The following is a 13,255-nucleotide window of genomic DNA, read 5'->3' as shown; positions in this document are numbered from 1 at the left end:
CTAAACCAGATAAAATGATTGTAGCTATCATATATAAGGGTCCTCTTTTTGGCTTTTTTTTAAATAAAAGAAAAAGTTTTGCTTTTGTTCTGCATTTTTAGCATTACAGATATCAAATTAAAAAAGTTTTCTGAAAAATGAAAGAGGAAAAAATATTGTATGGCTTTGATTGGGAAGTATAATTGTGAACGAAACCCAGAGTACCAGTGCCATGCTATAATCATTCAAGCTTCATTTAAGATACCTTCTGGAGATGTCTTTTAAAAAGTGTTGCTATTTGTTCTTGCTTTTTGGAATCCTCTCCATACCTGTAAGTTAAATCAGTGGTTCTCACCCCGTGGTCCACAGACCACCGGGGGGGGGGGGGGGCTGTGATGTCACAGCTTTAAGAAATGTTATGATTTAAATCATGTGTTAAGTTTTGGTGGTCCGTGGCCACCAAAATGTATTTAGAGGAGATCCATGGCGAAGGAAAGGTTGAGAATCACCATTAAATGTTTGAGCAATGACACATCTCTCAGCACTTTTGTATACAGTGTACATGTGTACACAAATACGGTCAGCAAATTATAGCTTCCCATTCCATGTCCTACAGTTGGGAATGAAGATGAATTGTTTAACATACAATAGGAAGGTTAATTTTTTCCAGTACATCAGTACCAAATCCAATACTCTCTCTGCATTTAAATCAGCACAGAAAATGTATCTGGTATGCAGCAAATGAAGTAATATAATGGAACTTCAGGCAATGCCTGAAGGTAAATACCCTATATGTACACTAGAACAGTGCAAGACAGACAAGTATTGCTCTAATTTCAGTATGCTGTAGTAGTCTATATACTTGTCTTAATAGCAGCTGGGCAGGATCTTAATGTACCATTTCCGTATCATCCCCATATAACAAAATCAATGCCATCGGAGAACTGTTTTGGTCTTATACTCTGACTTGAACAGAAATAATAGAAAAGTAGACTATGAGTATGAGAGTACAAATGAACTTCTGTTACTTAGTGCATAAACTGAGCATAAGTTGTTGTCGAACAGCACAAGGCATTATCATGATAACATTGTGCTGTGCCTTTCATCACTACTTTCTCATGCAGGGTCTACAACTTCATGAATTCCTTTTACAGATGTGAGACTATCCTAAAACTCTTTTGCACAGTAGCTTTATATTTAAACAGAAAGATCCAAATAAATTCTCATGTGCTCTCGACCACTGTATCCAAGAGGTTAGTTGTATACCGTTTATTTCCACACAGGAACTAATCAGGAATATTACACTGCTAGTGTTTTGTTCTCTTTGATATTAGTTTATTCTGCTTGTAACAGCTATTTTGCTAAATTTGTTTAGGCAAAAGAAATAGAAAATGCATTATACCAGTAAAATGGGGGATAAACAGGAGAGGCAGATTAGGCAAAAAAGAAAGAGGTGGGCGGGGGGCATTTTTAAGCCCTAGTCAAAGGCTGCTCTCACTCAGGATTCTTCCAAAGCTCTTGCCTTCCACTGCTGTTGACTGCAGCCGATTCTGTAAAAATTCTACAAGGCCATTTCAAGTCCAAATTAAGCACAAGTGCTGCTCATCTACTCGATGTTCAGTGCAACATTCCATTGTGCAATTGTACATACCAACTACTGAGCCATAATGCAGCCTCTTTTAGGCAGCAACGAACAACAATCCACCTGGGTGAAGAGCCAGCTCTCCTGCATCTCTCTATCTAGATGCTATATTGGCCACTTGTGATCTATCTCACCTCGGATAATACATATTTAGCCAATACTGTTTTCATACTTTCATTTCAGTCTACATTCTACTGCTTTACTACCTTGCCAATAGAATCCTGTTTTCTCCAGGACTCAGACAGGTGAAGGCCACTCATTTTAGTGGGTCAAGAATTTGTTAGCGGAGGTTGATAACATGAGCTGGTAGTTACACATATCAGAAGAACATTATGGCTGCATTCCTCACAAGAACAAACCACACATATGTGAGAAAGCGGCTGAAGTCCTGTGCATAGAGAAAAGTAGTCCCTTGGTTTAGGCAAAGAGGGCCTAGGGAAATAGGGGTACTGTTTGCCCATGCATAAAGATGGAGAAGTGGAGAGAAAGGGGAAAAGGCGTTAACATACAACATTCTATGAAAACAGACAAGAAAAGCAGAAGAAAGCAGCCTCGTGGCCTTCTCTCAAAACAATACGGCAGCAGATTAAACCTTAGATCTTGTCCAGAAGAAATCAAGAAGGGGCTGAACACCTTACTGCACTTCCTCTCACACTGACTGCAGCATCACACCTTGGGCCCCGGCTCCTCTTCAGGTGTTGCACTTCCATCAACACAGTCCCACCGAAATAGGAAGAGAATCGTCCAAAGAAGATGGGAACTCCACTCCTGTTCTCCTCCATCGTTCCTCCCACCGCAAAGGGGAAACGAGATGAGCATTTGCAAACAGATGGACTCTGCAAATGAAATGCTGGTGGCATGGCAGTGAACATGCAAAAAATCAGCATCTCTGCAGCATGCTATGGTGAGAGTAGGGTTACTCCTAGCACAGCCAGAACAAATGTTTTAGGGAGCTAAATAAAATTGGTCTGAGGTTAAAATAAATTAAGCCCAGTGACCACCAGTTGATAAGTCCTGTCAGAGCATTACAGTGTCTGAGCCCCCACAACAATATTCTTTGGTCAACCACTGACACTAAGTACAGGGCCTCTTACCAAGCTAGGCCGGATCGTTTAATCAGACCTTAGATTGGAATCAGGAAAATTACTGTTCTTCAGCATGTTTAAACTTATATTCGCTACTCTCTGAAGTCCTTCCACCCTGGAGCCCTATACCTTATTCAACAGGGGATAAATGAGCATGAGTTCACCTACACCTACACCAAGGGATGGCCTGAAAATAATCCAAACAAATACTCATGCATTATTCCAGAATCCTTGGCATTCTACATTGCTATTTCCAAGCCACGAAACCAGAAAGGGTTTCATGACTTTATAGCACGTTACTATTAGAAGGAAACACTTCTAATTATACAGCAGAGGTTTCCAGGACATAACTCCTAAACTTACTATAAAGGTGCATGTAGTATGAGACTTCCCAATTCAGTGGGACCCTCCCTTACCTGTTATTTCAGTGAAATAACACACCCAAGCAAAGAGGACAGGACTTCAGGCAGTACACTAGGATAATCCTAATCCCATGTGCCATATTATTCATGTCACCCCTAATTCTGGCAGTATTGGGAATAAAGGCAAACTTGTTCTTGGAGCCAAGGTTAACGAATCAAACCAGTAACTTTTCTACCAAGTCCAAGATATGAAACAGTAAAGGATGGCTGGCAGTCATCATAAGAGTTTTGGTCACCAGAGCATCAACAGGAGTTTATAGTAGAATATAAGGGGAAGCTCCATCAATTCTGGGTGCAGTATCACTACTATAATGAGACCCAACTTTTCTTCTCTCTATTCTGGTGAAGTTTTTAATAATACTGTTTGTTGCTAAAGAAGATGCTTTCCTATAGACTCCACAGGAGAAAGAGATCACAGAAGATTCAAAGGTATCTCAGACTGCAGGTGTAATCAACAAACCCCTTCTATCCTCCACACTTTCTCCCCTTAGGCCCACTGCCACCCTCCCAAAAATACAAGCTGGTCCACTCAGAGGCTGCAGCAGCTGTGAAGGAGCTGTCAACTCAAATCTGGTAACAGTGTGTTACAGTCTTGAATGGAAGCAAAGAAAACTAACGGAAAATCGATGACGAAGCCAGAAAGGAAAGAGAAAGAAGAATTGGGTCTGGAAAGGGAAATGGGGTAAGGCGGCTATAGACTGGGTGGGGAAAGGGGGAAGGGACACATTCTCAGGTAAAAAAGTAAACTAGGAACAGAAGCAACAGAAGGAAGAGAAAGGAGAAAACAAGAGGGCATGTTACACCAAGCATCCCACATTTAACAAAACATGCTTGACAAGGAAACCCCCGCCTCCCACCTTTGCTGCCTGCCTCTCACACAGCAAGTGATAAATCTCATCATCCCAAAAGGCAGAACTGTTACTGATCTGTTGGCCTTCAGCAGTGCTGAGAGACAGGAGCAGTACCATTTCCCACGCCAGGGGGAAAGCAAACACTGCTGTTTAGCCTATATTTGTGACTCACAAACTCAGCTACTCTGATTCCCCTTAGTACTTACGTGCAATTGCAATGACCACAATGGCACAGATCACTCCCAGCATGATCATCATCTAAAGAGAAGAATTACAATCAGTCCATAGAGAACCCTCATACAATATCTCCTTTGGCAAAATCAAGGTCTCCAACAAAAATGGACAATGGACCATTTGAAACTGTTCATTCCAAGTTCATATTCATGTTCATTGAGCCAATTACTCTAGCATTCATTATTATGTCTGGCATTAATTTCCAGATTCCCAACCATATATTCCCAGACATGCCAGCATTTTCCTGGAAACATTCCAAATTGAACCTATAATGTTGGTTCTATTTCTGATCTAGAGGTCTCTCTGCCCTATTCAGGAAATGCACTGTGGTTTTATTATAACAAAGTAGAATTGGCTCAGGAACAATTAGTTATGTAAAAGACTGAAAACCTTGAATAGATTTTTGGCTGAAATGGATAAAAATGAAATTGGGGATTTGGGGATTTATTAAAAAGGTTTATTTACAGGAAGAAGGGAACCATGTATGTAACTTGAGAGCTGAGTGGAAATGGTAACTGTTGTGGTTCCGTCTGAGGCCCCTCCGGGAACGGCTGACCTTCTGTCGGTTTCCAGCTCAGAGGGAGAGGCTGAGGAACAGGAGGTGCAGACAGACGAGGAGGAATCCCAGGCTGAAGAAGAGGGAGGACAGCCAGAGTCCCACCAGGGGGAGCTCTCCTCAGCAAGCAGCCTGGATTCCTTAGAGGAAAGTGCACAAGCCATAATTGATCTGCGACAACGGAGAGCTAATCAGAGACGGAGTCAATTGGCTAAATACTTTCAGCATTAAAGTGGCAGCAGCTGGGTTTGGGTGTGGTGCTCTTGGGAAAGGCTAAAAGGCAGACCCACCCTTCCTGGCTTGTGGAGTTTTATCTTTGAGAGTCGTGGGACCTGACTGTGAACTTTGGTGTCTTGGAATCCTGGTTTGTGCCTTTGACTATTGAAACCTTGGGGGGGTGTGCCAGCAAGAAGCTTGCTGTATTGTCTGGACATCAGGACCCTGCTGTACCATATTATATCCTGTCTGTTGGAAAGAACAGGTTTTCCTCTGTGCTTATTTTTTCCAGTTATAAAATACTTTTGGCTTTTACCAGAGTGTCTGGCTGTTTTTTCCAGTTGGTGTTGAGGTCTGGGGGAACCCAGACAGAACAGGTAACTATATAAGGGCTGAAAAGAAGATTAAGAAGTTGCTTCTTTCTTTCTTTCTTTTTGTTGTCTTTCACTTTTTTTATTCTTTTATATTTTTCTAATTGTCTTCATTTCCATATTTTTAATCTTATGTAACACTTTCTTGCAATAAAAATATTTTTAAAAGTAGGATTGCCTCAGCTATGCATTAAGTAAAGCTGCCCACTTCTTACTCACCTTACAATTCTTCCACCAATATTTCCTCTTGAGCGCTGCTGCGCTACTTTCAAATACTTGGGCACCAGCTTGGAGAGCATCTGCTCGTTCGTCTAGTTCTGAAAGTTTCTGATCTCGCTCTAAAACTTTATCCACATTCACACGCATAATATCCACCACCTGAAGAAAAAGGGTAATTAGCTTACTAGCGAGAAAGAAAGCAGATATCAGGCATGAACAATCAGGTCCACACGTGAATAATTCAATTAGCTATTTTGTAGTTCATGCCTATAACACAAAAGTCTTCTTAGACTGCCAGTCTATGCCATTGAACTAGATACGGTTCAATGGCATTCAAGAGAAAGTCAGATCTAGTTCTCTTGTGCCTACAGAGATTCCAGACTAATTCCCCACTTGACTCCCCCCCCCCCCCCCTGGCTTGGCCAGTCCCTCACCAACAGCACAGGACCACAAAGAACCATTTTAATCACTTACTTCTTCCACCTGTGCTTGAGTCTGCTGCAGGCGCCAATTACTGGTCAAATTTGGAGGTGCACCAGGGGCCCCGCCAGCATTTTCACCGCCTTCCTGTCCTGCCCCTGGGGCACCTTGCTGAGCTGGATCAGACCTGTGGAGACGGTCAAGTACAAGAGATGATGCAGATGCCTATGTCCAATACTCAGCCAGAAACCAGCACATTAATTACAACTACAATTTAGCTGCAGGCTTATTATCAACACAATAAGAAACCCAAGCACTTCAAACTGGAAATGACAAAGGTAGGTAGGTAGGTAGGTATGTAGACAGACAGACACATAGATAGACAGATAGATAGATAATCTGTGTGTGTATGTATGTATGTATATGTATATATTTTTTCAAATTTTCCTAAGAAAATGGGCCACTCAGATTCTTGAACTGTTCATCTTTAAAGTAAAAGCACCTTAAGAGGAAGCTGGAAGACTTAGGTCTAACAGAAACAATTATGTTCTTGTATAATAATAGAATTCACACTATATTACATGGTTGTACTGTTCATTAGTTATTAATCCAGAGGATTTAGAAGCAGTGGCTTTCTAAATCTAACAAATAAATGTAAAATGCTTGACAGTAATGCAAGAAGTAATGAAAAATACCAGAGAATATAAAATAGAATGGGTTTAGCACCTGTTAAATCAAAGGAAGAACTATATATCAGATGTTAGTCTTTCTCTCTTCCAAGAGCAACTGTTTGTTTCTTTAATTTATATGCCACCTATCTCACTACTAGAGCTCTTCAGGTGTTAAAATTCAGAAGTATTGTCAGGAGATATATTGGGAGTTGGTCTGACTCATCTGAGTTCAAGGAAAGAATTGAAGCAGAGTCCAAAACAAGCATCGTAAGCCAAATTTAATGGAAATCCAGTGCATGGCAAGCAATGGTTAAATGGCATGGTTGTGACATCTCATTTTAGCTGCTAAATTCACCTCATGACGGTGTCTCCTCACCAAGAGAATGCAAATAAGATGACACAGCTATGTTTCAAGATCTCACCCACCTCTCCCCTCAGTAGCAATTTTTTTAGAAAGATATTGGGGGGGGGGGAGGATTAGTTAGCCCTCTCATGTTCTTCTATAAAACACTATTATTTGACTCATTATCAGACACTTATTATGAAGTGTGCTAAATTCATAGAATATACTAAGCAATATTAACAGACACAACTAGAACTTGAGTAGAGAAATGGAAAAACAAGTCCGCAAGCATAAAAGAACTGCTGTGTCACGAGGCAGAAACATTTACCAATAAGTAACATTGCTAGATTTGTTTGGCTTTACTGCAGCAGGAAAAATGGGTCAAAGAAACCATCAAATAAATCAATTCAGAAAAACCAAGATGCATTTTTCAACACAGCAATGAGAGCAGTGGTGAAAACTCATGAAGGTTATAGACGAATGACCAGACTGGCAAAAAAAAAAAAAAGGCCATCAGAAGCTTCAGGCAATGTTTCCTTGTAAGCAACCTTGCCATTATCTCCTAGATGGAGCAGGAGACAGGAGAAATGCAATTATGGGAAAAGCAATAGTCCCTAAGAAAGAGAACAAAAACTTAAGACTTTCTGTCCTACTGTCCGAGCGAAGAAATATCTGCAGTCATTTGCACGCAAGCGCCCTGCGCACACGACAGCATTTGCTTCTCTTTTCAGTGAGGAATCCTCCATCTTCAAGTTGCTCTGTCAGCAGAATTATTATTAGGGGGCCAACTTGTTAAAACACCTCTGAAATTAACCAGCAACCTTATTACCTGAGTTCACACATGCACCTCCAACAGAAACCCACATATCGAGTAGAGTTCTGTCACAGAAAACTCATTTTTTTTCCTCTTGTTTTTATCTCTTCATATAGGGACAATCTTGTTCCTGCGCTAAACATAAAACTTTTTACGTCCCAGCTTGTACTCAAGGCAAAAAATATATAAATAAATTGTCATTTTCGAAGGTGCCTTCTAGAGTTCTATGAAAATGTCCCTCTCCTCCATATATGCTGCTCAAAAAAATAAAGGGAACACTCAAAGAACACATCCTAGGTCTGAATGAAATATTCTCATTGAATACTTTGTTCTGTACAAAGTTGAATGTGCACAACAGCAGGTGAAATTGACTGTCAATCAGTGTTGCTTCCTAAGTGGACAGTTTGATTTCACAGAAGTTTGATTTACTTGGAGTTATATCGTGTTGTTTAAATGTTCCCCTTATTTTTTTTGAGCAGTATATTACCCACCTATATTACCACCTATATTACTACCTACGTTACCACTCAAGGTGCCGCTGGAACCTCCGGCCACCGGACAGCTCCTGCCTAAAACTATTAGGGGCGGCGGGGGGGCAGGAATGGCAGCGAGGGGTCGGGGAGATGGCGAAGTACCCGCTTCAGCAAGGAAAACCGCGGAGCCATCAGCTGGGATGAGGCATCCCTCCCAGCTCCATCTCACTTCGGCACCGGACAACCGAAAGGGGGGGTGGCGATGCTGCAATGCGCAACTCGGGAAGCGCCGCAACCGGTGCAGGAAAACCGACCGCGCACGAGAGCGCCCGTCCCGTCTGGTACTCACATGGCCGGCCCTCGGCTCTAACAGGCTCCTCTTACTGTCCTTTTCGGGAGGAAACGCGTGAAGCGGAGCGAGGCTCGACGGGGACGGACGGCGGGAACGGCCAGGCGAGAGGGGCTCCACCGGAGGCTATAGAAAATTACCGCAGCAGGGACCTCGCCCCCCCTTCTCCCGGGTTTTATTACAAGGGGAGGGGCGGTCCTTTCGGCCCCGCCTCCTCGCGCAAGCGAGCCAATGAAGAGCGCGTTCCTAGCCTCGCACGCCCCCCCGACTGTTTGCCGGCAAAACTCAGCCGGCCAATCGGCGACGGGGAGCCGTTGGCATGAAAGTCCCTCAGCTAACGAGGAGCTGCAGTTCGCTAAGCGAATCGACGATGGGCGAATTTGCATTAGTCCTCTCTCTCTCTTCCAAATCTCTCCGAGATGCTGGGACTGGCACTGGGAAGACGCGAGGGAGAAATGAATCCCATTCACTTCAGTCAACGACAGTTTGCCGCTGAGTTATTTATACGCTCGTGCGCGTTTCCTAACTGCCCGGTTTCCAGCTCTGTTCCCTGCTCAGTTCTCAGCTCCCACCCTCTACTTTTTAAATTTTTCTCTGAGAGTGAAAGCTGAGAACTGAGCAGGGAACAGAGCTGGAAACTGGGCATGGACCAGAGGAGACATGACATGATAGCAGTCTTCCAATACCTGAGGGCAGGGGTGGGCTGCTGCTCGGACTGTGGGGGGGCGCAGTGGGGTAGCGAAAATGGAGCTCCACCCCAGAACGCCCAATTTTCGCTGAAAGATGTTGAAAGAAAATGCAGGGTGTGGTAGTAAAAAAATTGGTAGCCCTTCACTGCCTGGGGGGCTGCCACAGAGAGCAGGGGGTGAGGCTGTTTTCCAAACCACCAAAAGGCCAGACAAGGAATAATGGATGGAAGCTGACCAAAGGGTGATTCAACCTGGAAATAAGGAGGAACTTTCTGACAGAGCAATCAACTAATTATTATTATTATTATTTATTAGATTTGTATGCCACCCCTTTCCATAGACTCGGGGCGGCTCACAACACAATAAAACAATTCATGACAAATCTAATAATTTACTATTTAAAATTTAAATAGTTAAGAAAATCCCATTTTTAAACAGACATACCTACAAACATACCATACATAAATTATATAGGCCCGGGGGAGATATCTCAATTCCCCCATGCCTGATGACAAAGGTGGGTTTTGAGGTGTTTACGAAAGGCAAGGAGGGTAGGGGCAGTTCTAATCTCTGGGGGGAGCTGGTTCCAGAGAGTCGGGGCCACCACAGAGAAGGCTCTTCCCCTGGGGCCCACCAACCGACATTGTTTAGTTCAGCGTTTCCCAACCGGTGTGCCGCGAACCTCCTCGGGAAGCTCCAGCTGGGCGGGGCGCTGCCGGTGCCGACCTGGAGCTCCCGCTCGCAGCTGTCCCCCAGCTCCTGCTCAATGCCGTGGTTTTCGGCGCTCTCCTGCTGGGCCCCAAAGAAGGAAGGCAGGAAGAAGGAGACCTTCATTCTTCGTGCCTTTTTCTCGCCTTCCTTCTTTGGGGCCCAGCAGGAGAGCGCCAGAAACCGCGACATCAGGCAGGAGCCGAGGGACAGCTGCGAGTGGGAGCCCCAGATCGGAGGCACCGGCAGCACCCCGCCCAGCTGGAGCTTCTCTGGCGTCAGCGGCAAGTGTCCTTTGGGGCCCGGCGGGAGGGCACTGGCGGTGGGAGTGGGGGGGTGGCTGCAGCGGCCGCAGGCAGTCGCGGGGAGATGGTGGCGGCGAGAGGGAGCTCCAGGCGGTGGCGAGAGGGAGCTCTCTCTCTCTCAGCTGACTGCAAGCGGGAGCCCTGACGGTGGCGGTTGGACGTGCTGCTGGACGCCGTACATGCTGGCGCTGCGGGCCTGGCATATACGGCGTCCAGCAGTACGTCCAGCTGCCGCCGTCAGGGCTCCCGCTTGCAGTCAGCTGAGAGAGAGAGAGAGAAAGAAATAAAGAAAGAGAGACATTTAAGAGAGGCAGAGAGAGAGAGAGAGAGAGAGAAAGAGACATAACAAGAGAGGCAGAGAGAGAGAAAAAGAGAGACATAGCAAGAGAAAAAGAGAGACAGCAAGAGAGGCAGAGAGAGAAAGAGAAAGAGAGACATAGCAAGAGAGACAGAGAGAGAAAGATAGCAAGAGGCAAAGAGAAAGAAAGAGACATATAGCAAGAGACAGTGAAAGAGAGAGCAAGAAAGAGAGAAAAAAGCAAGAAAGAGATAGCAAGAGAGACAGAGAGAGAGAGCAAGAGAGAGAGGAAGACATAGAGGAAGGGAAGGAGGGAGAGAGAAAGAGAGCAAAAAAGAGAGAAAGAAAGAGGGATGGAGAGAGAGAAAGAAGGGAAGGAAAAGAGAGAAAGAGGGAGAAAGAGCGAAAGGGAGGGAGAGGGTTTTTTGTCCAAACTTGTCTTTAGCCCGCCCCCCGCCCCCCCCCCCCTTTCAATGTTCCCCAGGATTTTGAAAATATGAATAATGTGCCGCGGCTCAAAAAAGGTTGGGAAACACTGGTTTAGTTGACGGGACCCGGAGAAGGCCGACTCTGTGGAACCTAATCGGTCGCTGGGATTCATGCAGCAGAAGGCGGTCTCGGAGATATTCTGGTCCGATGCCATGAAGGGCTTTATAGGTCATAACCAACACTTTGAATTGTGACCGGAAATTGATCGGCAACCAATGCAGACTGCAGAGTGTTGGTGTAACATGGGCATTTTTGGGAAAGCCCATGACTGCTCTCACAGCTGCATTCTGCACGATCTGAAGTTTCCGAACACTTTTCAAAGGTAGCCCCATGTAGAGAGCGTTACAGTAGTCGAGCCTCGAGGTGATGAGGGCATGAGTGACGGTGAGCAATGAGTCCCGGTCCAAATAGGGCCGCAACTGGTGCACCAGGCGAACCTGGGCAAACGCCCCCCTCGCCACAGCTGAAAGATGGTTCTCTAATGTGAGCTGTGGATCGAGGAGGACACCCAAGTTGCGGACCCTCTGAGGGGGTCAATGACTCCCCCCCCAGGGTGATGGACGGACAGATGGAATTGTCCTTGGGAGGCAAAACCCACAGCCACTCCGTGTTATCCGGGTTGAGTTTGAGTCTGTTGATACCCATCCAGGCCCCAACAGCCTCCAGGCACCGGCACATCTCTTCCACTGCTTCGTTGAATGGACATGGGGTGGAGATGTAAAGCTGGGTATCATCAGCGTACTGATGATACCTCACCCCATGCCCTTGGATGATCTCACCTAGTGAAACAGCTTCCCTGCGGAGTGTGAGAGCTCCAACACTTGAGACTTTCAAAGGGAGACTGGACTGCCATTTGTCCGAAATAGTGTAGGGCAGTGCTGGTGAACCTTTTTTTGGTTCAGCTGCCAAAAGGGTGTGTGTGGTTGTGCTAGCATGTGTGCATGTGCCCACACCCTTTCCCTCTCTCCAAATTGCATGTGCAAACCCCCCTTGTTGCCCCCCCCTCCCGCGCATGCCCTCAGCCACGGTATAGAGGTTAAATAAATAAATAAAATAAATGCTCACAGGCCTTACTGAAGCCTGGTATATGAAAAAAATGCCCAAATGGGCAAACCAGACATTAGGGAAAATGCACTTCCCTTTTGCTGTTGTGCTGTTTTTTGCACTCCAGAGCTTCAGGGAAGTTTCCCTAAACCCTCTGAAGTGCAAAAAACATTACAACAGCAAACCGGAAGTGCATTTTTGTTCATTGGGCAATTTTTTTTTCTCTCTGGGGCTTTAGGGAAGCTTCCCTGAAGCATCCGGAGGACAAAACATCCTTTCCCAAGGCCGAAAATCAGCTGGACAGTACGTGCATGAGCGCTGGAGCTGACCCAGCGAAGTGTCACATGTCCTCTTATATTGCTCAGAGTGCCACCTGTGCCATAGGCTCACCATCATGGGTGTAGGGACTCCTGCTTGAGTGGAGATTGGACTAGATGACCTACAAGGTCCCTTCCAATTCAAATAATCTAAATCTAATCAAGAACAGCTCACTGAACTGAACTATGACTGGGACGACAGCAGTATATTCCTTGGGGGGTGAGGAATCATATAGAAATCCTAGATATGTATTTTGTTAAACAGCAACGTGTTTACCTAAGTAAGAGAGACATTTGTGAGATTGAGAGATGGAGCGTGATTGGAAGGGATTGATATTTGCTGCAGAACAGAGCAGAGGTCTTCAAACTTGACAACTTTTAAGACATGGACTTCAACTCCCAGAATTCTGCTGGCTGGAGAATCCTGGGAGTTGAAGTCCACGAGGCCAAAGTTTAGGGACCCTTGCTGTAGAAAGATTATGTGAGGAATTTTAGTTGGAAAATCCAACTGAAAATCCAAAATCAAAATCAGCTGCTATTCATTTACAGTGATCCCTCGATTAGCGTGGGGGTTACGTTCCAAGACCTCCCGCGCTAATCGATTTTCCGTGTTATAGTGGTGCGGAAGTAAAAACACCATCTGCGCATGCGCGCCCTTTTTTTCCCATGGCCGCACATGCGCAGATGGTGGAGTTTGCGTGTGGGCAGCGGGGAAGACACAGGGAAGGTTCCTTTGGCCGCCCAACAGCTGATCTGCTCC

The 13,255-nt window shown here is 45.2% G+C and overlaps 1 protein-coding gene across 3 annotated transcripts in view; it reads right to left on the bottom strand.

The window, feature by feature from the left end:
- Nucleotides 1-8,798, bottom strand: part of VAMP1 (vesicle associated membrane protein 1) — a 73,155-nt gene extending 64,357 nt beyond the window's left edge. Inside the window, exons 1-5 of one of the 3 annotated variants that reach the window (XM_070742028.1) lie at nucleotides 8,646-8,798; nucleotides 6,050-6,182; nucleotides 5,576-5,734; nucleotides 4,186-4,237; nucleotides 1,293-3,874 (exon numbers count right to left, since the gene is read on the bottom strand). In XM_070742028.1, coding sequence (XP_070598129.1) covers nucleotides 3,858-3,874; nucleotides 4,186-4,237; nucleotides 5,576-5,734; nucleotides 6,050-6,182; nucleotides 8,646-8,647 — 363 coding nt within the window. In that variant the 5' untranslated portion in view covers nucleotides 8,648-8,798 and the 3' untranslated portion in view covers nucleotides 1,293-3,857. Of the gene's footprint in view, nucleotides 1-1,292; nucleotides 3,875-4,185; nucleotides 4,238-5,575; nucleotides 5,735-6,049; nucleotides 6,183-8,645 lie in introns of those variants that run through there. The other 2 variants (XM_070742027.1, XM_070742029.1) reach the window with 2 other exon arrangements.
- Between the last annotated feature and the right edge of the window lie 4,457 nt (nucleotides 8,799-13,255).

This window comes from Erythrolamprus reginae, chromosome 2 (assembly GCF_031021105.1).
Source record: "Erythrolamprus reginae isolate rEryReg1 chromosome 2, rEryReg1.hap1, whole genome shotgun sequence".
Taxonomy (NCBI): domain Eukaryota; kingdom Metazoa; phylum Chordata; class Lepidosauria; order Squamata; family Dipsadidae; genus Erythrolamprus; species Erythrolamprus reginae.
Note: the sequence above shows the minus strand (reverse complement) of the source record. Positions and strands in the feature narration are given on the sequence as shown.